At 34.6% G+C, this 23,869-nt stretch overlaps 3 protein-coding genes, 2 non-coding genes and 1 pseudogene across 5 annotated transcripts; 3 read left to right on the top strand and 3 right to left on the bottom strand.

The window, feature by feature from the left end:
• Positions 1 to 2,468: 2,468 nt before the first annotated feature.
• Positions 2,469 to 5,498, bottom strand: LOC125212682 (DUF4228 domain protein). Its single transcript, XM_048112911.2, has 3 exons — positions 4,962 to 5,498; positions 4,784 to 4,896; positions 2,469 to 2,777 (listed from the first exon to the last, which is right to left on the bottom strand). Exons 1-3 carry the CDS (start codon positions 5,194 to 5,196, stop codon positions 2,643 to 2,645), a joined length of 483 nt encoding a protein of 160 aa, XP_047968868.1. The 5' UTR covers positions 5,197 to 5,498; the 3' UTR covers positions 2,469 to 2,642.
• A 3,149-nt stretch (positions 5,499 to 8,647) lies between these two features.
• TRNAT-AGU (transfer RNA threonine (anticodon AGU)) lies at positions 8,648 to 8,721 on the bottom strand. Its single transcript has one exon. It is a non-coding gene; the product is annotated as a tRNA-Thr (tRNA).
• Positions 8,722 to 10,306: 1,585 nt separating this feature from the next.
• Positions 10,307 to 11,295, top strand: LOC125209183 (putative glycosyltransferase 7 pseudogene; annotated as a pseudogene).
• Positions 11,296 to 12,620: 1,325 nt separating this feature from the next.
• On the top strand, positions 12,621 to 12,692 carry TRNAD-GUC (transfer RNA aspartic acid (anticodon GUC)). Its single transcript has one exon. It is a non-coding gene; the product is annotated as a tRNA-Asp (tRNA).
• A 1,572-nt stretch (positions 12,693 to 14,264) lies between these two features.
• Positions 14,265 to 17,194, bottom strand: LOC125215991 (P-loop containing nucleoside triphosphate hydrolases superfamily protein). The gene is made up of 2 exons (XM_048117583.2): positions 16,331 to 17,194; positions 14,265 to 15,045 (listed from the first exon to the last, which is right to left on the bottom strand). Exons 1-2 carry the CDS (start codon positions 17,077 to 17,079, stop codon positions 14,391 to 14,393), a joined length of 1,404 nt encoding a protein of 467 aa, XP_047973540.1. The 5' UTR covers positions 17,080 to 17,194; the 3' UTR covers positions 14,265 to 14,390.
• Positions 17,195 to 21,290: 4,096 nt separating this feature from the next.
• On the top strand, positions 21,291 to 21,978 carry LOC125216427 (uncharacterized). Its single transcript, XM_048118138.2, has one exon. It carries the CDS (start codon positions 21,340 to 21,342, stop codon positions 21,823 to 21,825), a length of 486 nt encoding a protein of 161 aa, XP_047974095.1. The 5' UTR covers positions 21,291 to 21,339; the 3' UTR covers positions 21,826 to 21,978.
• The last annotated feature ends 1,891 nt before the right edge of the window (positions 21,979 to 23,869 follow it).

Genomic DNA, 23,869 nt, shown 5'->3' with positions numbered 1-23,869 from the left:
TAAATCAAGAAAGTAGATTTCATTTTTGAGAGATAGAGCCAATTCGTTTTAAAATGGAATTAGTGTTGGGCTGGATTGTTATTTTTTAAATGGATGGGTTAATAAATTTAAATTAAGTTTGGGCTCAAGTTTTAATGGAAGTGTGGGCCGGAGTATTATGTTAATTCTATGATTGGACTGAGGATTACTTCTATTATTTCGAGCCCACGCTTCTTGAATCCTCTTCTAATCGCGATGAACCAAGTTTGTTATCTTTAGCGAATTGTGATCGTGACATCGGCCCCAAAACAAGCTAAATATCACATTGTAGCTTCGCAGATCCGACAAACATGGGTGAGCAATTATGGCCATTTTCCGGCGCTCGATACCAATATGAAAATTTTCCGGCGCTCGACAAACATGGGTGAGCAATTATTGGAGTACAATATATAATGGAGTATAATGCGTTCGCAAATAGGAGTCCCATAGTTTGGTGCAAGTTTTAAGAAATATAAAGAAAATTGATAGAAAAAGATAAAATATGAGTGAAAATGATTAGTGGAATGCAGGATTTACTTATCATTTATAACAAAAGTGAATTGAGACTGTTATTGGTGGATGGACCAAAATGGGAAAAACGAAACTCATAGAGTCATGGACAGAGGGAGCAGTTGATATTATCTATACATATATAAAAGACGAGTTTTGCCCTTAATTGCAAATATTTATAAGTTTTGGATTGTTTAATAATATTTAGATATTTTGGTTGACCAATCAAAAAATTAATTCAATTTATAAATATAGCTGTTACAAATTTAATCACCATTTGTGAAAATTATTTGAGTCAATTCATCTATTTATATTTTGGCCGTTACAAATATTTGGCTTGGAAGTTTTCTTCATAAAGGTATATAAATTTTTGGCCGTTATAAATTTTTAATAATTGTAATTTAATCTCAATATTTCAATAATAAGCATTACATATAGATCAACCTTGGAATTGGGGTTACATGAATTAGAAGATTTGTAACTTTGTAACCGTCCCATTATTAGGAATTGTATTAATAATAATTTAATGTAAATTTTTAACACACTATAACTTCTCTATATTTTTTTTTCTATATATATGTGCAATTCACTAGCTTATTACTCACTTTCTCATTACCTTTACCTATAATCTATTACATCACTGAATTTTCTACGAATTTGTTTTCAATATGATTCTTGCTTTTTATTAATAGTATCTTTTCATATTTCTACATTTTACACATTCTTTAAGTATAATTATTATGTTACTGATATTTGTTGTTATGTTCTTATCAGAGAGGATAGTTAAAACTATGGAAATGAGATTTCTCTATTAGCAGTCTTCCATAACTTTATCAATCAAAGGTTGATATCATGGACGCATTCACATTGCCAAATTTGGTTTTGAAATTGATAAGTATTTTATAAAATTTTATAGTACAAATGATAAGTTGTGTTCGCATTATTCACGAATGAAAATATCTCTCAAAGTGCAATATGGGGGTCTGTAGTTGACTATGTTTGAAGTTCTTATCTACATATGGGAGCAAACTGGCTTGGCTGAGAAGATGGTGTCGATGCAGATGAAAGTGTTGGAAACGGTGAGCTATTGGAGATAGATGAGGGTCAATGGGCGATGGGGCAGAGCTGCATGAGCATAACTGATTTTAGATTCTATTTTTTATTGAAATTTTTATTTCTTGGTTGCATTTTGATCTATTAATGGACTTGACTAATTTGCTATTGTTAATTGATTTTCTAATAGTGAAATTATTGAATGTTATATGATTAGTAATTAAATGGATTGATGAACAATGTAATTAATTCCAATATAAGTATTAAATTAAAATTTCAACATTATTAAAAAAAAATCTACAAGACAATATGGAAAGTTATTTTGATTTTTCACATTACCAAAAGTTATTAATAACATAATCAAAATTGCTTCGTAATTAAATGTCATTGGTTTATATTGTATTAGTGATTAAAAACTCTGTATAATTTTATTTTTTATCATAATTTATTTTATTTAAATTTTCAATTTTATATGAGAAAATTTAATAAATCGTGTAACGCACGGGGTTGATACTAGTTGATAAAATTCCCAAGTAAAAAAAATCAATTGGGGCATAGGGAAAAGATTATCCAGTGCAGATATTCTTCAGCCCCAATTAACACGTGAGAATACAATCGACTACACATACATAAATACTAGTACGAAAAATAGAGATGCAAACACAACATGAAATTCTTTGGGAAAGCATAAATACATCCAATTCCTCGTTTTTCTCTTGATTCGGATATTCTGGGTCGTGGTAAACAATTCGATCTCTAAGTCCGTGAATTCCTTCTCGATCCATGTATCAAACAGTTGCTCGATCCGAAAATTTTGTTTAATTTCCATAAATTTATGTATGCATATAGCAAGCAAATATAATGGAGAAAGTGTGTAGGCTGAGAAGTTTGCATGAAACAAACCGATAGATTACATCTCCATCACAATATAAGCTCTAAAACGATGTTTTTGGAGTTGAAGATACATGTGGTTGAAGTTCTAGTCAACTCACTTTAGCATGAATCTCATCTTTTTACATGTCTTTTCGAAAGCATATATAGACACTAGTTTGGAAACAAAGTCAGCAACTAAAATTTGACGCTTCATTAACTTGCTCCGAAATGCTCTGTAAAGCCGGTCTCCACTGCCCAGGCCGGCCGGTGTTGGGTCGTCCTGCGCCGCTTCTGCTGCAGCTGCCACCACCGCTTGCCTCCATCTGAACCATGGCCAAACTATTAGTACAATTCATATTCAAGTTTTAATTTTCGCCTCCAAAAAACAAGGTTTCTATTTTCTTAAATACCTGAACAAGAATATGTGAACAAATTCCTATGAACTTTTATCATTCCAGCAATAATAGGACGTGCATATTATTCTGTCGGAATTTCTCTTTATAATAGTTCACATGGTGTATATTAATCTTAAGCTAACAATCATAATGCATGATAGAATTTTAAAAATCATTTTTTTTTTTAAATGAACATTATTATGTAGCAGGAGGCCCTTAATCTGAACATGTATATTGTCCTACCACATCCATCATAATTGAGTAGGCAAATACTATTTTCATTAGATGGAATTAAATGTAGCATGATTTGATAAGTATGTCCTACGAAATTTATCATCAGTTGTCTGAAGGCTAGGACCAGCAAAACTCTTTCTGTCTCTCTCTAAAATAGAGTTAGAATCAAAATATTCTCAATAATATTATCCCCATGTGAAACCCTAAACTTTGGTGTTGAAGGCCATGTGAGTCCTATGATTGGAAGAGATAATATCATGCGTTGAAATAGAGCTAGCAGCAATATATTCCATCTCATAATATAGAGCAATATCATTATCAGTTTGTTAAACATATGCAGAAACCTATGTTTTATATAGTCAATACCAACAATATATTTGGAATCCTAATTCTATATTTTATTTCTTTATGCATTTGTTTTGTGTACTATCATTACTATGATGATAATGTTGCATTGCATGTGGTATGCAGCATTGAATTGAATTATTATGAGAGAATAATAGTTCCAAGTTTTGAAGAGTTTCGACTTGGTATATATAATGGGACCCATCTAATTAGGTATTTATATAAATATCTTAAAAGTCAATTGTTTATTTAATTCTTCATTCTATATACTTTAAAGGATGATGACATGCCAACATGAAGCTGTGCATAAATTTAAATTTTAATATACGCCACCATTTCTCAAGAGTTGAAATCATCAACTAATGAAGTTGACAAAGAAAGTAGATTAAAAAACGCTTTCAATGAATATTATGAAATAAGTATTCTTCAATAGTATTAAGCGTGATATAAAAGCTTAGATACATAAAAATTATCCGATGTTTTAGAGGTTAGAATATATCACAAAATTGTTTTATATTGTGGTGGATAAGATATTTCATACCTAGCTGATCAATTGGCCAACATATCAAATCATATTAGGCGTGAACTAAAATCATTGTTGAAAGCCAATAATCGATTCAATCAGTCAGCGACTCTCGACTAATCGACAACTTTTATTTATGAATCGAACCGGATCAAACATCAACTGACAGCCAAATTGGCTGAATAAGCCGATTCGATCCGGTGTTCAAAACACAGACTTTATGCATATGTACACAAATTGATAAGCCTTTGAGATCCTATATCTTATGTTTTCTGTTCCAATATATTTTTTTATTATTTCTAATCATGGTTTCTTCTATCTCACTATTTCTAGAGCTTGATTTTAATTTTTGGATTATAAATCGAGATTTCACAGTTATAAGAGTCAGTAATTAATTGTTTTATATAGTATGATAGTATTATTTAATTTCAATTTTTAGCTTTTATTTGTATAAGAAGAATATAGTATAGAAGATTGTAAATAAAGAATGAATTCAATATATACGCATGCAATGGATCGTAAATTTGGTCGAGGATGGATAGCGATCGGCCGGTATAACTAACTCATCCCACAATTAATTTTTAATTTCAGCTTAAAATTCTGACAATGTCTCTTTTTCTTTGGGGTTGGGTTAATAATCATAAATTTATTACTGCTATTATTAATATGAATTTAATTTAATTTAATTTTTTAAGAATGAGTACGAATGAAACAACTGAAAACAGAAAGTGACAAAAAAATCATTGGAATCCAGTTATGATCTTCTTCTCTTAATTTAATCAGATCTATCATTTCAATTCATTCAAACCATGAAAATGAAGAATTAATTTACCTTAACTGAAGCTGATCGCGGATTCGATTTTCTCTTGCGCTCCAAAGCTCCTCTCTCCTTCAACAATTTCCCCAACTTCACACTCTTATTCGCAGCAAATTCCTTCAGCACATCTGCAATCACCAATTCTCAGATTTTTTACAAACAAAATTCAACGATATCGTGAATCGGAAGGCACCTTCAAAGCTGATTAGTTTGTAAACTTGTCCAATCACGAGAGCGTCGTCGGGGCGGAGGAGCTTGAGCTGCTTGATCGGCGCGGCGTTCTCCGCCGCCACCACCAGCGCGACGTAGTGGCCGGGGTTGGCATTCATGACCTCGGTAGCGCTCGCCGATGAGTAAATCCGGTCGACCTTACCGCCGGGGTGCTGGATCACCACCACCGCCGCCTCCGCCGCCTGGCAATTCCCCATCACAGCAATCGGAATTTCAAGTGAGTGCGGCGAATTTTTGTGAGGTGTGTGATTTAATAGCGAATTGAAGAAAATTGTATTTAATGAGAATGGAAATAGGAAAAAGGTGGAGATGTAAGCGAATTGAAAAAGGGAAATTGAAATTAATAGTAGGTGTGTGTGAATAATGGTGATGATGGATGATGGGGATTAAGTGAGTGTTAGATGGATCTGCCAAACCACCTAAAATTGGGAGCCTCAGGTTTATGACTCTTCGTTTGCAGACGCAGGTGGGTCTAGTGCGTGTGTGTGAGAGAAGAGTGAGGGGGCCCGGCTGGGACTGGATTGTAATTTTGGGTGATATAAATGTGGAATTCCATTTTATCTGAAATTGTTTGGTGATTTTTTGGATATACATTGGTACTGTATGTGTAATTATTATGGCATAATTAATTGTTGTATCGTCAACGTAGATTTATTAATTAATGCTAATTATGTTGTTATTATTGTATGAGGAAAGTTGCAAATACACCTGAAATTTACGTCTGCCCGTGTATTAACGTACAATTACGGCTGAAATATGTTTTCATGAGTAATTGAATTCATGATATAGATTCATAGGATTATTCATCTTTAGTTGTAATATATAGATTTATATCCCGTCATTTTAAAAAAAAAAATACTCGGCTAGTTTATTTTTGTAAATTTTGTATATCCACATAAATTAGGGCCTCCACAATAGGGCGGAGGATGCGACGCCTTAAACCCCGTCCTATGCGCTGTCATATCAGCATTTTATCCTCTGCTCCTTCCACCTACAATGGGGCGGATTATAGCCCGCCCTAAGCATTAAATCTATTATTTGAAATATTGAAATACTTCAAAATTTGGAAAAAAAAAAGACTTCATTTCATTAAAATTAAAACATTACACTACGAATGTTAAAAAACTACAAATTCTCAACGGCGATTGCGGTGCCAAGCATTCCGCCACGGCTTCATTAACGGCATCGAACAAGGCTCAAGTCAAGGCCCGTCTGCAGCCTTCCGATGTGCTCAAATCGTAGTCGTCGGGATTCATTTTTGAGGAGATGAGAGAGAATAATTGAAGAGATGTGAAATTGGAGTGTGTGAAATGGTAGAGAATTGTGGTGTTTAAATAAGAAAAAATTTGGAAAAAATTCAAAAAAAGAAAGAAAAAGAAAACGCGTGAACATCGTCCGCGATGCCACAGTGGCGGACGATGCGACGGACGATGAGCATCATCCGCGCTTCGTCCGCGGATAATCCATCGGGTGCGGATGATGGTTAAGCCATCGTCCGCCCCATTGTGAATGCTCTTAGTCCTTTTTCATTATACGATGCATAATCATCAATAAATCAATTTATTTGCTTTCGCTATAATACGACTGATCATTTTATTCATTCAAAATATATTTACTCCTCAATCATTACTAATATTCTCCTGTCACTTGTTAATTGAGTTACTTATTTTAGCATAGAATTTAAGGAAGAAATGTTTAGTATTCCATGTTAAATAGATGGAGAATAAAATAAGAGAATGAATAAAGTAAAAAATAAAATAAAAATATAAATATATTATTTTTTATAATAAAATAGTGATTCATTTATTTTAAAACTTTTTAAAATAGAAAAATGACTTAATTAAAATAAATGAGTGAGAGTATTTAAGAAGACACTCTTCGTTAGGCCTATTTATGGAACGAATGTAATTATTTATATTTAAATGGAGTTAATAATAACTTTTTGTTTAGTCTATGTGATTATTCGAATTATCAATATATTAATTAGAGGAGAGAAGTGTCTACCAATTGACACAAATAAGAATAATTTTTCATATGATTAAAAGTAGAATCGTTTAATCATCTATAGATTCTATAGTCGTATCTTTTATTAGTGTGACTAAACACAAATCTTTTTTAGTGTGACTAAATACAAATGTCAATCCTAGTAAAAGTTGTGCCCAGTGACAAAGAATCCATGATGTTGAATTTGATTATAATTTATTAGAACTCTCGCGACACCTATGCTCCAGTCTATTATTTTACTCAAATATCTAACTTATTTGTCGCAATTTTATTTTTTTTTAGAATATAAAGAACGATGCAGCCTATGTATCTATTTTATTTATTCTTCATAATTGGGAATATAGGTAACACAGGCCACCAATACCGCTTGTATAGATGATGTTCTTAAGAAATTATAAGGGAATCCAAAATGCAGAATATATTTTACATTTAAAATTAGTACTCCTCTATTTTTATTCTATACTCCTTTTGTCCAACAAAAATAATTTTATTGGTGAACATGCAGATTTCAATCTAAAAATTGATAAAGTATGTAAGAGAAACCGAAAAAGTAGATAATAGAGAGAGAGATAGATAGATAGATAGATAAAAAAATGAGAAATAAATTGAGAGTAGCTTTATATTTTTTAATGTGAGACTAAATTTAGTGGACAAACGAAAAAAAAAAACGAGCTTTTTTGTGAACAGATTGTACTCCTAAATGACGATTATGAGGAATGAGAATGCGATTATTTAGTTGGTATTGGTAGTTTCCACGGTGCTTAAAAAAAGTTGCGAAGGAGTGATGTTGTTGTGCCACCTCTTAAGTCTCGTCTTGTAAGGACGTATGTGAACCGAGAACGTAAAGAAGTTGTTGAATCCTTCCTCCATGATTTTTGTCGATGAGCCATGATGGAATCCACCCACATTTAGGTGTCGGTCTATATGCATGTTATTGTTCCTAACACGTTGACAGAACGCAATGAATATTTCCAACAATGCAACGACTCTATATTGACTCATAAAAATTAAATCTACTAATATTTAAAATATAACATTTTTTTTGGACTCGGCTAGATGGTGCCTTATACATAAATTAATTTAATTAAAAATTAGTAGTAAAAGTTTTTTCCAAATCTTTAATTCTTCTATTTAGAGTCCATAAAATATTGGGAATGAGATTGGCTGTGGCTATGCAAACAATCACTAGATTCACTACTAACTTATTTAACCCATATAGCTCATCAGAGAATAAATATGATGGGCCGTTGTTGGCACATCATTAAAGCCCAATGAATCTGTTTCAGAAATTAAGATTTCCAACAACATTTTTAACAGTAATTTTTTGAATAATGATTTTATTAAGTTATTAAATATTTAAAATTGATCTCCCTATTAAAAAAGCTTCCATAATAATTTTATAATCGAAATTTTACTCCAACATTTAAGCTGTGAGGTGACATATAGATTAGGACTGTAGAAGTCTAATTTGGTTCATGTGCTTTTTCTATGTAACCATATATGTATTCAAAGTTCAAACGATTAGTTCAAATACTAATCGGCACAATTACTGATGCTTAATAGTAGAATAAAATTGATAGATTTTAGAAATTAGGAAGAAAAACAGAACAGATAATAAGATAAAAAATAATTGAGTAAATAATTTGCTCTCGTTGAGAGTCGAACTCAAGACCTCCCGCTTACTAAACGGGTGCTCTAACCAACTGAGCTACGAGAGCTTTGTGCAATGTAAACTTTAGAAATCTAATACATTAGTTATATTTGCATTGATTTATTGTAGAGTATTTCAGAATGTAGATATTATTAGTGAAACAAGATTACAAATTCTTAACTTACCTTCGTATGTGACTGTTTTATGTTTTACATGCCAAAATTTAGGAGATTGGATAAAAATCTGGATATAAATCCAAAGAAACAATAGTGATTAATGTCATTAGATATACATTTGAATTAGAATTTTAACTCGTCTAATCCTGGATCAGTCACATGATTAATCTAATTTAGAGACTTATTTGGTGGAGATGATAACTCATCTAGGGATGAAAATTCATGAGCAATTTAATCTATGTAAAATGTAGTATTCTTTATTATAATCCACCGAATAACTCTAAGGTCATGTTTGATAAGGGTGATAACTCATCTAGAGATGGAAATCCATGAATAAGACATTTTTGTTCATGGATTTTCATCCCTAGAATCATCCCACCCAAACATGACCTAAAGTTATTCCGTGGATTATAATAAAAAATACTACATTTTACATAGATTAAATTGCTGTGTCATTGATTGTCGACAGAGTATCTCTGTCTCTTGTTTTGCTAAACCACATGCTCAGTTATACGACTATATTCAGACCAATAATATAATTAAGTATATTACATCAATTAATCACTAAATTATACTAGTACATGCCTGTTCCAATAAAGGTGTTGTCCATTTGGGATTTTTATACTTATCTTATGCGAAGTTCATAGGATAAGGACACACCCTGACATATAGCTCATAGTTGCAATCCTAACTTAGTTTTTTCTTTTCAAAATCTGACAAATGTACTAAACATATTTTTGGTATAAAATCTTGGTAGTAGCTAGTATTCTTGCGTATATGTGCCAAATACCTTATCCGTAAATGGAACTGTATATTCGGAATGTATTAATTTTAATTTTTAAATAAATTGTAGTTTCACAGTTTCACTTTCACATGTGTGATATAATTAGAGACTAAATGGAATAAATTGAAGTGGAAATGAAGATAGAAATAAAGTAGTAGTACTTATACAAGCTAATCTCATGGATTGAGAAAGAAATTTACTCCCTTGTCCCACTTACATGAATCACTTCTTTTTAGCATTCATCTTAGAAAAATTATACGCCATCCATCTCAATTAAGTTGAGTTATAAAGTAGGTGATAGAATAAAGTAAAAGATATTAGATGTTTTATTTTTTCTTTTGAAAAAGAAATAACTCAATTTAATTGGGACATAAAAAAAAATACGACTCAACTTAATTAGGACAGATAGAGTACTAAATAATAGTAGTGGTTAAGAGGGAGAGATCATAAAGTAAGAAATATAGTAAAATAATAAAATTATTCTCTATATTATTATTATCTCTTCATTTTCCTATTTATTACTGGGTATCATTTTTGTAAAACAAAAGGAAAAAAGAAATGCTGACATGAAAGTATTATACATCGCATCAAAAATCTATTTTGTTGATTCTTCATCAACACAATCTCCAATTAAACTCTCTCAACCACCGCCACCCCTAACCCGCCAACTCTCGCCCTAAATTTAACCACCGGCGACGCATTTGCATCAACTCCGACACTGTCATCGTTTTTTCTTCCCTTTCTCCAGAATTTACAATGGTGTCGCTTGAGCTCCCCAATTCCACAATGACCCGGAGAAAATCCGCCACCTTTCTCTCCGACGCCTTCATCTTCGCCACCTTCCTCCTCGTTTGGTCCCTCTGGTCTTTCTTCCCCACAAATCCCATCCCATCTCCCACTTTCTCCACCAACACAGACCCGCCGGAAAAGACCTTCTACGACGACCCTGACCTGAGCTACACCGCCGGTGAAGAACTGGGACGAGAAGCGTACCGCCTGGCTGCGGCAGCACCCTTCCGTCGGACCACCTCCTGACAACAACGCGCTGCTCCACCCGAAGATGCACTCGTTCTGGGCCAAGACGCCCGCGGTGAAGGCGGCCCACCCCGAGGCCGAGTGGATCTGGTGGGTGGACTCTGACGCCGCCTTCACCGACATGGACTTCGACCGGAGCTGGACCGGTATCAATGCCGGCGTTTTTTTGATACGGAACTGTCAGTCGGGCCCACAGAATCCAGAGTATGAGAAATGGGGGAAGATTTTGAGGACAAGATCCGGCCCGAATCCGACGATCAGTCGGGTCTGGCGTATTTGCTTTTGATGAAAAAATGGGGGGACAAAATCTACGTGGAAAATGGGTATTATTTCGAGGGGTATTGGGTAGAGATTGTGGGGAGGTTTGAGAATATAACGGAGGAGTGTAGGCGTGTGGAGGCGGCGGCACGCGGAGGTGGTGAGCCGGGGATACGGGAGGGGGCGGAGGCCGTTTGTAACGCACTTCACAGGGTGCCAGCCGTGCAGTGGGGGCCACAACGAGATGTATACGGTGGAGATGTGCTTTGAAGCAATGCAGAGGGCGTTGACGTTTGCTGATTCAGGAATTACGGGTTTATGCACCCGGATTTACACCATCCCTCCTACTTCCAAGTTCCAACCATTGCCGTTTGATTACCCTGCTTAAGAATCAATGCCTTTAAAATGTTTTGGTAATTTTTTTTTGTTTAATCAGAATCCAACTAATCCTGCTCGACCGGGCTTGCGGATTAAGGCCGAAAGTTTTTTGGTTATTTTTATGTGATGGGAAAGTATTAAATTAATACACACATCCAATGAATGTATATCTGTTTTGAATGTCAGAATGTGATTGTTGGTTACTACACTGTTGGCATTGTCTACTATTCGAGTGTTAAGAAAGAGCAGTGGACTCTTTATAATTATCTCAAATGTGTTGAATCGTAGTAACATTTCTACCCCTCCCTGAAAATAACTGTTTGTTAAATCAATAGCAGTTTTATTGAGTTATTTGCTCTTACAGTAGGCCAAATTTTGCACTGGCTTTTAATCTTTAACATGAATTGTAATCTTGATGCGAATATTCACGTCAACTTTAAAATTTCAACAAATTTTCAGTCAAATCTCAATCTATATGGGATATGGTTGTGCAAATGTGCATGAACGTTTTAGGATTTATAGGCTTTATAACTACTTATCTTTTTATTACTAAAATAGGTGATGGTTTAGGATTTCACCAGATACTTGTGTTTAGTCTCTCAATATAAATCAGAATATTGTCAAGAAAAGGTAGTATTATTAGGGCTGGGGAAAAATACCGAAATATCGAAATACCGGCCTTATCGTACCGAAAAAATACCGAAAATACCGAATTTTCGGTATACCGTGACTTACGGTACGGTATGATACCTTACCGAAAAATTCCGGTAAGGTAACGGTATGAATTTTCAAATATCGCGGTATACCGCTGCATACCGAAATTCGGTATATACCGTAAATTAAGGTATATACCACAAAAATATAAACACAATTATATATAAAATATATTTTATATATTTTTAAATTATAAAATCTATTGTGAAATATAAATATAATTATGAATAAATTATATTTAATTTATTTTTAAAATTATAAAATATAAATAATATTCTAAAAACTCTAATTTTCTATTTTAATTGATGTTGAAAGTGAGGTATACCGCAAAAGTAAGGTATACCGAACTTCAGTACGGTATATCGAAAATGAGGTACGGTATCGGTATGAAAATTCGTTATATCGAAAATAAGGTATACCGAAGTTTGGTATGCCGAAAACTTTGGTAAGGTAAAGGTATGACTTTTACGCATACCGTATTTACGATAAGGTATACGGTATGATGATTTCGGTAAGGTATACCGTACCTACCCACCCCTAAGTATTATTACAGAAAGAGGATAAAAAGAGGCAAATGATTTCTAAAAATTAAATATTATAATTGCTGAATTAAAACAACAAGTCGTTGTAGTATAGTGGTAAGTATTCCCGCCTGTCACGCGGGTGACCCGGGTTCGATCCCCGGCAACGGCGAATAAAGTTTTGTTAGTCACTTTTTTATTTAAAATTTGTATACTTTGGAGTCAGTTTTTTTATTTTATGAAAAACAAACAAAACGGCGAGCTACAAAAGCCAAGCCAAAGGACGAGACCACCAAAATATTGTTATTTCTTCTAATTTCGAAAAATATGGTACAATTTGATCTTATAAAAAGTTTATGAAAACATGACATAATGACTAGAAATTGGAGTAGAAGATTTAGTTGATATGATAAAACTGACGAAGATAGTATAACAAATTTAATGTAGCATAAATAAACTATAATAAATATAAAATTCAGTTGGGTTGAACTTGAAAGAGTAACAAAACTTCACAAGCTTACTAGAGATATGATTTTAGAGATGTTAATTTTAAGTAAACTATAGTTATACATAATTCTTGCTCCAACTCTTTAAAAACCTCTTTTAAAAAATGAGTCAAATAGCAGATATACAAAGACTTGAGATTCACCGTTCACTAAACTAGTTGTCGCCTGTGATTACAAAAGAGTGAATTACAAAACTAGACTCTCGACAATTGAATAGACTCTAGACATAGATGTAATTACATTTGATGCCTTTTTACATTTTCCGTTATTTTTTTTATCACTTTATAAATTTTTTGTTAATTAAATATAACAACTAACGTGCACTATTTTGGTTTCTATTTACTTTTTCTCATTTTAATACTGACCCAAAAAAAATTCGTTAGGAACTGCAAATACACAAACCATATTGTTTAAGGACTGTTTTTATGAGTTATTTATTGATAGATGTTTGAATGAATAGTACTACTACAAGGCAAAGGCAACCCCCTTTGATCATGGAGCGCAGACGCAAACCGATTTTTGAAAAACCCTTTTCCTAACACAGAGTCCGCTTACACAGCGTTTGGCGCCGCATACTGCTTTCTTACATGCCTCTTTACATGCTGCATCCGTACAATTAATGAAACGAATCTCTGTATCACTAGCTACAACATTCAATCCACCAAACATGCAAAACAATACAAAATAAATCACAAATATTTGCTGCTTCATTTTCCTTCCTCCAATTCGATTCCTGGTTTAATACTTCTCTTTTTGGTTCTCTCTTTATAACAAAATATTGTTGGTAATGGTAAGTGCCTCTATTTATAACAAAATTTCTCAAGCTTTATCCATTTAAGTAACAATGCACATTAATCCTTAATAGTATATCGTAATGAATATCATTAACAATATTGATACATATGGAGATATCGCATCATATCAGTGTAAGATGCGGGAGAAGATTACAGATATCTTTTGTTTTATTGAATTACACTCCCAATTTACAGCCTCATAATTGAAATTGTCAATTCAAGGCTAAACAAATCATGTATTCAAATTATGTTTTATTGTTTTTAAATTCTTCATTAATTTTCAATCATCCTACTTGATTCTTTGAGTATAAGTTAATAGTTCAATAATTAATGTTCATGGTTTAAAGAAAATTTATCCATCAATCTTTAAATAGATAAAACTATGGTGTAACTAAATTAATTTTTAAGTTAAATTTCATGAGGCAAAAGACAAACCTACAAATATTCACTAGAAACAGTTTAATTAACATTACCATAACTGAAGCATCGTCATATAGCTAATACAAATCCGAAGCTGAAATAATATTTCCACCAAACATAAACATACCATTGTGTCAACACACACTCTCTTTATGAGACCATTGCATTAGCTTCGTCTTCATATCCCTCTCCTGTTCCCACCTCACTGAACATGTACTGGCTTTGATATTCCATCAAGTATTGTGTCGACCTCTTCACGTCGTAGAAGAGCTCATACACGCGGCTTATGTCCTCCATTTCCACAATCTTCCCCTTCCTCTTCAGGCAGGACAACGCAGCAGAGGTGATGAGGTTTATGGCGTATCTCAGTGATGTGTCTTCTCCGATCTTTGTAAGTAGTACCTTAGCATCTTCGGACATTTCTACATCTTCCTCTTGGCATCTGATGTCCAAGATCTTCCGGATATCGTCTCCTGTATAGGGTTGGGTGGAGATGATGAGCAGGCGGTCAAGGAAATCGATTGGAATGCCGTGTGGGGATCTGTAGTTTGTGCCCCTGATGGAAGTGATCCCTCTGTTGGTGGCGACAACTAATATAGGCGCCATGTCATTCTCCAATGCACGGTTCAGGAATGAAAAGCACTCAATGTCAAGCATGTGTACTTCGTCAATGAAGAGGACACCCGGTATAATTTCTGCTTTTCCTTCTTCTCTCCACTCTGCTACCTTTGTGTCGATTTGTTCCCTAACTTCTGCACGGATTTCGCCAGTATCACCCGTAAAAAGTGCCAGAAATCCCTGCGTTCTGAAATTGAGACAGCAAGCTATAAGTGAATGAAGAGAAGACCCCAATAAAAAGAACAGGAAATGAATTTTGCTGCTCGTTCTAAATTTATACTGTAATAACACAATCATCATGAAAATATGGCTTAAATACAATGCATACCATCGCCTGAAGTTATAGAGACCACTATGTTTCTGACAAACTAACATTGCCCAATAAATCAAGTACGGAGTATCTAATAACTCTTTGCATTTAAAGCTGTTATTATAAGCAATAAACAATGTAAAATGCATGCAGTTATACATATATTAACAAGAAAGCACGCTTAGCAAATTAGAGGCTGTGGTGCCATGAACCATGATTCTTAGACCAGTCATAAAGGTTTAAATTGCACTATATAGATGAGCATATTAAAATTTCATGGATTAAGAATTTAATTTTTGTTTAAGGCAATCTAGCCCATTGTATTAAAGAGACTCAATAAAACATACCAAGTTCCTAAATATTTAACCTGAGTTTAATTCTAACAGGACCAAAGGGGCTAACTCAACAGTAAGAGAGTTTGTGAAATACTAGAAAACATGCTAAAGGACATAGAAGAATAAAAGAAGAAATTCCAATACACTTCTGTCTGACCAGAAATTGCACAAAAAAGCCTTCTAACAGTTCATATTAGCCCCTCCCACTTACATAGTCAGATTCCAGAGGAAGAGAAGTTTCCTAACCATGGCTAGCAGAAATCTAAACCTTTGCCACCTAACCAAAAGTAGCGCACCAAAGAAAAGATTGACCATTTGTGACAACTCTTAAAAGCTTACCCTCCAGTCCCCACATATTAGCAAACTAGTCACAACCTATTGCATTCTAAATAACCAAAAGAAGTGAAAACTCAAGATTCTAGAATTCAAGATGCAGGCAGTCCAATATTTAACCTGATGATAACAAGTGCACTCGCGAAAGTGGTACGATTATGGCCTAGTTGAACGCAAAACCTCTAGTCAATCCACAGAGAGACAGGTAAAAATTATACTGCATAAGAACTTGTCTGCTAAACTTATCAAAGACACTAGGCCAATGCATTTGAATTGGCTTACAACATACTCCACTCAATCCACCACTCCGACTCCTTGGTGTTGACTTCAACTCAATTAGCTAAATGTATCAAGCAAATAAACACCAACCAGATAATATTTTCGAAACATCAAGTCTAGTAATTCAAGCCCTTCAGGGGATACTGTTAATTCATAATGCATCAGTAAATCAAATTCAGCATCTCCATCATAAACATAAAACTCGTAGAATATACCTGCTGTTGATAACATCAATCTCATGAAGAGTAACGCAATGCACAACTTCCTTCCTCTTCTGGAGCTCACCATCAGGGCACTGCACGAACTTAGTATGAGGCCCCATTGCATCATAGTCCCTTGACCTCGAAAAAGACCTCCCGAGCTTCGTAATCTTCCCGGAGGCCTTGTCGATGCCAATCACATCACCACTCTGCACTTTCTCCTTCCCCAAGGCCTCAATCATCTTCGCCCCCAAATCATACACCGTCTCCATATCCGTAGTCTTCAGCGTGAGCTTCCCCGTCTTCGACGCAGCCCCAGCAACAGCCGGCCGGTCAATCTGTATCTCCACAACCTCGCCCTCAATCACCTCGGTTTCCTCCTTAATTCTGACCCCAATCGCTTTCCGGAACGCCTGCATTAGGGCTTCGGTTTTCGACATCTCCAGCGAGAAGAGCTCGCTCCCTGCGAGCATAGCGAAGGGGGTCTCTTGGCCGATGGATTTAGCCATGCCCATGGCGATGGCGGTTTTGCCGGTCCCGGGCTGGCCGGCGAGGAGGACTGCGCGGCCGGCGATTTTGCCTTCCTGGACCATTTTGACGATGACGCCGGCGGCTTTCCGGGCTGAAGTCTGGCCGACCATGCCCTCGGAGGAGGAGCGGGCCTCGAGGGCGGAGTCGAGGCCGAGGCCTCGGATGTGGGAGTGGGCGCCGATTCGTTCAATTCGGGTTAGGTCTCGCGTCTCTGAGAGCTTTATCTCCGCCATGGCTGAACTATGGAGACAAGCGAGAGAATTTGGGTGGAGATTTAGGGATTAGAGGGAGAAAGTAGGAATTTGTTAGCTTTGGTGGAGATTTAGGGTTTAGGGTTTTTGATTTAAGAGAAAATCTGGAATCCCAAAATTGAAATTCTATTTAAAAAGAAATGTATAATTGTAAAACGACAGAGACTAAAATTTGAGTAGATTTTACCGTAATTTGGTAAGATTGCTCCTATCTACTATGTTGAGTCGCTTTTTTTTATTCATTTAAAAAAAAAAGCGTTACAAAATAGTTAAAGTAAATATATACTCCGTAGTAAAGTAAAAGCGAGAATAATATAGAGGAGAACGGATCTTCAGCTATTCTTTAAAACACAGCATAACATGTTGTGCATGAAACACAAAAAATAATGAACGAATCGCAGAAATATAACTTCTAACTTGTTGCTTCATTTTCAATCCTTTTTTCTATAATTATCTTTAGACAAATACTTCCTTCGTCCCGCTTTAGAAATTCCGGTTGATTAATTTTGGGGCTCCTGTTTTAGGAGTCCCGGTTGGAAAAACTAATAAAAAATGCCTACAAAGTAAGTAAAAAAATGTTTAAAATAAATCTCAATTTTTGACTACAACATTTATTTATTACACACTCAATGAAAAGTGGTTTAAAATTTTTGATTTAAGAGATAATCTGGAATTCCGAAATTGAAATTCTATTTAAAAAGAAATGTATAATTGTAAAATGACAGAAACTAAAATTTGAGTAGATTTAGTTTACCATAATATGGTAAGATTGCTCCTGACATAAGTTAGCTGCCATATCAGATTGGTGAAGATTAATGCTCTTTTCGTCTCGATAAGTTGAGTAACTTTTTTTTGGCATTCATTTAAAAAAAATGTAATAAATAGTTAAAGTAGATATATAGTAAAATAAAAGTGAGAATAATATTGAGAAAAGTCTTATCAACATTATTTTCGCTTTTACTTTACTCCTTTCGTACCCATAGAGTATGAACTTTGGGTTGAGCATGAGTTTTAATGCATTATTGGTAAAAATAAAAGAGAGATAAATTGAAAAAAAAAATTTAAGTATTCTTAGTGGATAATGAGTCTCACAGAAATTTGAATGTATATACTATTTAGGGACGGATGAAAAAGGAAATAGTGCATATTCTTCATGGACAAATTGAGTATTGTATATCCACGTTAACTATTTATTAGTACAATTTTTTTAAAGCAAGTGCAAAAATGAAACTTAGGTGGGACATAAGGAGTATTAAAATTTATTTTGTCTTACAGTATAATTTAATTCTAATAATTTAAAATATAGTATTATAAGCAATATTTTAAAATTTTTAATTTGGCCAATTCTAATATTTTAAAATATAGTATTATAAGCAATATTTTAATTTTTTTTTTTGTTGGCTAATAAATTAAATGGGAACATAAATTAAAATTTTGTTGGCTGTTAAGTCAATGTAAGGAGTTTCATGAGCAATTCGAAAATGTATCATTGAAAAACTCTCGATGCTCTATACTCCCTCCATCCCACAAAAACATGCACTCTATGCTTTTTAGTCCGTTCTATAAGAATATGCATTTTCTAAATTTGAAAAAGTCTCTTCTCTTTAATGAGATGAGACCCATTCTCCACTAATAATACTTTATTTACTTTTTCTCTTTACATCTCTCTTACTTTACCAATTTTACGTTAAGCATTGTTCTCAGCTAGTGGGACCCATTCTCCACTAATGAGGTGGGACCTATTCTCCAAAGTGCATATTCTTTTGGAGACAGAGGGAGTGTTATTTAGAGACAACACGCTGCATCATAAGCATTGTTCTCAGCTAGTTAAGGGAATCATTTGGTTGTATAAAGTGATTTGGCTTGTTGTATGTAGTATGTGATTTGTGATGATAATATCACTCATTGTAAAAAGAATGCAAACGACACACTCACACACACAGCTTAATGTGATTTGGATTCTACCATCTTGCATATATAATCATGCAACACTATATAACTATCTCGTGGTACATATATAGAACATACTTGTTTGATGGGTTCTTTTTGTTAACTACCAAGCAATTAGCCTTTTGTCACTCATGATTGATTGGTTTCGACGCTGCGACCAAATCTCCCTCTATTTTCAGACGGCACGCTTTGTTGCAATACACTTCAATGTTGAATATAATCCCTAGGATTATTTTGCTGCTCTATATGAGATATTGGGAGCTTTTGAATGTTTTGCACAACCCTACGACATATCTACAAACTTTTTATAAGGTTGATAACTATTCTCCATTTATTGAGCTCCGCTTAAAGTAGTGTCACTGAAGAAACACTAAATCACACTTTGACCAAACTCGGATATTGATATTATTATCTCCTTGTTAATTTGAATTCACACGTTATTATGATCTATTGTTTCTTTAATTTATATGAGAATCTTTGCAACATCAAATTTATTCCACATAAGTTCTCTTTTGTAACCAACAAGATAAATAACTAATCTTTTGTAAATACTCCATTTGTTATTATAATACAGAAGTCGGTTATCAATTCTCAGCTAAGTGTCTAATTAAAAAAATAAAATCGAAGAATAAAAATTTGATAGCGATTGCTGTTAATTTACTGAGCACGAAAATAATAAATTAAATCTAGTAAGTATTTTAATCACTCTAAATCATGTAATCAACCATATGACTAGGAGGCACGAACTGGCTGATGCAATTTGCCTGGTCAAAGATTTTTCAGAGCCGCCGCCTAATTAAAATAATCATTAGAAAACAAATATAGGAGGTCACAACCAAATTAAAATCCATATATTCGAACTGTAAAGAAATCTAGTCGTTTCTTTATTTTATCACGCAACACATGCCTCATTATTATGTCAACAACATACTACGGATTTGCATACTTCCAAATATTATATAGATGGGGGAGTACTTGTTACGGATAGTTAATATATTGATGAACTAGTGGAAAATCAATAAGCAAAATGCATTTAAATTCATGTTTATACATATTATTCGAAGTCATTATGAATATAGAACATAGTTCAGTACTATTAGGAATTTTAAATATTTTTATCGTCTTAAAAAGTTACTCCACTACTCTACTTACATTTTATTATCGATGCATGTATATGTATTAATATATTCATACTAATTCGATTTATGTGTTTATATTTGTAGAAATCTAAAGCTATTGTAAGCTTGCCAGTCATAAATTACAAATTAAATAGAAAATATTATCCAATGATAGTACAAAGTTTTACGCATCACTTTTCATGTTCAAACACTGGCCTTCACTATTTGGTAGTACTATAAGGAATTACTGCGGTCGGGTCCTCGCATAATTTTGATGAACGTTGGAATTTTTCATTTGTCTATTTGAGAAAAAATGTCTTGTGGGGTATTAATTAATTAATATATAGAGCAATGATTAATTAACGGTTTCTCTCCTTCTCAAAATGAAAAGATAAAAACATACTACTACTACTACTACAATAAAAGTTAAATAAGAGATTTTCTTTTGATGGAGAATTGTGAAAAGTTATTATTTTTCCCTATCCTTTTCATATGTTAAGATAACATTTCTTAGTCAAAATAAACTTTTTTTCACTCCAATTTGAATTATACATCATGAGAAGTTAATTAATATGATGACATTATCATGAGATGAGTTGACATCATAAATTTTTACTTACACCTTAGAAATTTTGATAGTGCAAAAAGCATTAGCACAAAAAGTATAAAAAAAATTCGAAATTTACCACTAAATTATGGGATGGCGGCTGGGATTATAATTATCTAATAAATCAGCTCAACTTCCCAACTGCATTTATGGTTGCTATAAATAATTGATTGAATTATTACCATGCATGATTCAAGCATGAATCCCAAAATGTTCAACGAGACTATGCCCAATCTACAAAAATATATTAGTATCAAATTACACAATAATTGAGCCAATAAATTTTCATGGGTCAAAAATGATTCACACCATCGAAGGTCAGCTTCCGCAGCCACGCCGACGCTCACGACAAAAGCAAAACATTTTGCCTCTCACAATTTTTTATTTTGTTTTTATTCAACTACAAAGTCCCCATCTCTTTGAATTCAAATAATTGCAGTTATATCTAAAACGTGAGCTCGCAATTTGTCACCACGACTTTCTCCCCCAACTTGTGTATATATAAATCACAATTAAAGCAACAAATTAATCAACACACCAAAAAAAAAAAACAAGAATTTGATAAAGATGGAGTCTTATTCATCGGATTCCTCTTCCTCGGCTTCGTATTCCTTCTCGTCACACTCATCGACTCACTTCCGTCTCCATCGCCAGAGAGGGAAGCCAGTGCAGAATTTCCGGACAGCGCTGGCTGTCCGGAAACCTGCGATCACGAAGAAACCAATCGCTCCGCTGCCGCCGACGCCACCAAAGATCTACAAGGTGGAGCCGCTGGAGTTTAAGGATGTGGTGCAGAGGCTGACGGGCGCGGTGGAGGTCCAGGTGGCGACGACGCGGCTGAGGGAGGTGGCGCCGCCGCCTCTTGACCTCTCCCCGAAGCATGGAGGGTTGAGTTTGGATAAAGGGGAAAATGAAGAGGAAAAGAGGCTGAAATTGTTTGATGCAATGAGCCCGCTCGGGTTTGCCTTGTCTCCGGCTTCTCTGGCGTGGTGCTCGGCTATGCTGCTGAGTCCGGGGACACTTGCCTCGTTCGAGCCGAGTGCAGTGCTCTAATCTGTTCAAAATATCCACAATTGAAATGAAATTAAGGTTTATTATTTCGTAATTAGTAAGATGGATGCACTTGTATTGTATGTAGATGTATTCAGTTTTAAAGGATGGAAATTTTACATATATCATATATGTATGGTTGATATTTAGGTTTTAGTTTTGTTGAGCACTACACTCCATGCTCATGAGTTGCACGCGGATGAACACACAAAATGCGCGTGCGTTACAAAAGAATAAGCACCGAGTGAAGTGAACAATTGGTTTTATATGGAATGAGAAAGAGTTGAAAATTTTAAAATGAAAAATGAGTAGTGTAAGTGAAATGGTTCTTAGTTCTCTAGGGTTATAGGAGTAGTAGAAGGCAAGTGAAATGTATAGGAATAGGTGAGTAATTTAAGTGATGCATACTTATTTTCTAGCTATAAAGTAGGCGATTCAATTTCACAATATAAAAAAGTCAGATCACAATGTTAGATCCATTGGTCCTTTTCAAATTTCAATGGTGCTACCTTATTCAGAATGACATGATGAAAAACTTGTACTTATGTTTAATTGGTGGAAAGTAAAGAAAATTAGAAAGGGATCATAACATGACCAAGTCATGGGAAATCTAATGTTTCAAGTTTGTGTGTATATCTAGCAGATGAGACTTGAAACCCTACAATCATTTACTTGTTCATTTAAATGATCAAAGTCCAGCCACCTGGGGGTGGACTGTGGGAGAGGATCATCAAACCCTCGGTATTAAACTAAGGGTGCGTTCGCTTTCTTTCTTCCCAAATGCAAGGAAATAAATCATGACCAGAAATGGGAGTGTAGGGCCCACAGAATTGCGGCTGTTTAATTGTGTTCGCCTTTCTTCGATGCAAATGGGTTGGGAAGTATATACAACACTTTTTTTAATTAAAAAATTGTGTTATGACGCAAATATCCCTGTTCAATTTCCCCAAAATCAGCAGAGCGCGCCCAAACAAAAAAATGGGCGCCTATTTTCCAAAAATTTCAGATCATCGCCGCTACAAATAGGGGACGAATGTACACATATGTTCTGGAAATCCATTTTAGTTTTTTCTCTACATCATTTCAATTGGGTGGCGGTATGATCTAAACTTATATTTGCATCTCTATTTTTCGGCATTATGGTTTGTTTGTGTTACTCTGTGGCAACAATAGGGTTCATTCATGTATTTGAATCGGCGATGTGAATTTTTTTTATTTCTCCGTTTTTAGTTGTTTTAGCTGCATACGAATTTGTTTGATGTGATCCAATGTGTGCAATTGCTGATAATTTGGAGTTGTTATGTGTGTTTTTGGTTGAGTATTGTTGGTCTGTGAAGGCTATTACTTTTGATTTTGTGTTTCAGTTTTCTGTTGTTGAATTTGGGTAATCTACATTATTCGGCTCTTTTTAACACCATGGATTATTGGCCTCTGTTTTTCATAGGTTATGTCGAACCTAAAGCCACCATCAACCTTCCAAGGAATTGGGACTAGCACCAAGGGTTTGTTTATATTACTTCATATACACCAATGTTCAAGCTTGATTGCTGCTCACCTCTATACTGCTTTCTTTGTGTAGGAGCTAATGCTACACCACGACAAAAATTTCGTAAAGGAGATCGTTAGCGCCGAATGTGGACACCACGGGAAGAGGAGATTTTGGCTAGCTGTTTGGCTGAACTTGTGGCTGGTGGCTGGAAATCAGACAATGGATTTCGTTCGGGCTATCTGGAAAAAATTGAGGAAAGCTTTCGCATTGAAGACCCACGTACTGATATCTAGGGTACTCCACATGTAACTTCCAAGATTTCTGCTTGGAAAAATCATTACAACAGTCTCCGCAATATCCTTGCAAGAACCGGGGTTGGTTTCAACGATGATGGCACTTATAGGATCGATTGCGATGATGAGCAATGGGTGCAGATAGTCATGGTTTCTTCTCTGTTTCCATTTGGTGTCTTCATAGTTATTTTAGATTTTTTCAGTGGTCTAACAGGTTAGGAAGTAATTTTTCCATGAATTGCAGGCTGATAAGAATGCACGGCAC

Source organism: Salvia hispanica, chromosome 3, assembly GCF_029641045.1.
Source record: "Salvia hispanica isolate PSC_SH4W2 chromosome 3, Shi_PSC_v1, whole genome shotgun sequence".
Lineage (NCBI taxonomy): Eukaryota > Viridiplantae > Streptophyta > Magnoliopsida > Lamiales > Lamiaceae > Salvia > Salvia hispanica.
This window is presented reverse-complemented; position numbering and strand designations above follow the sequence as displayed.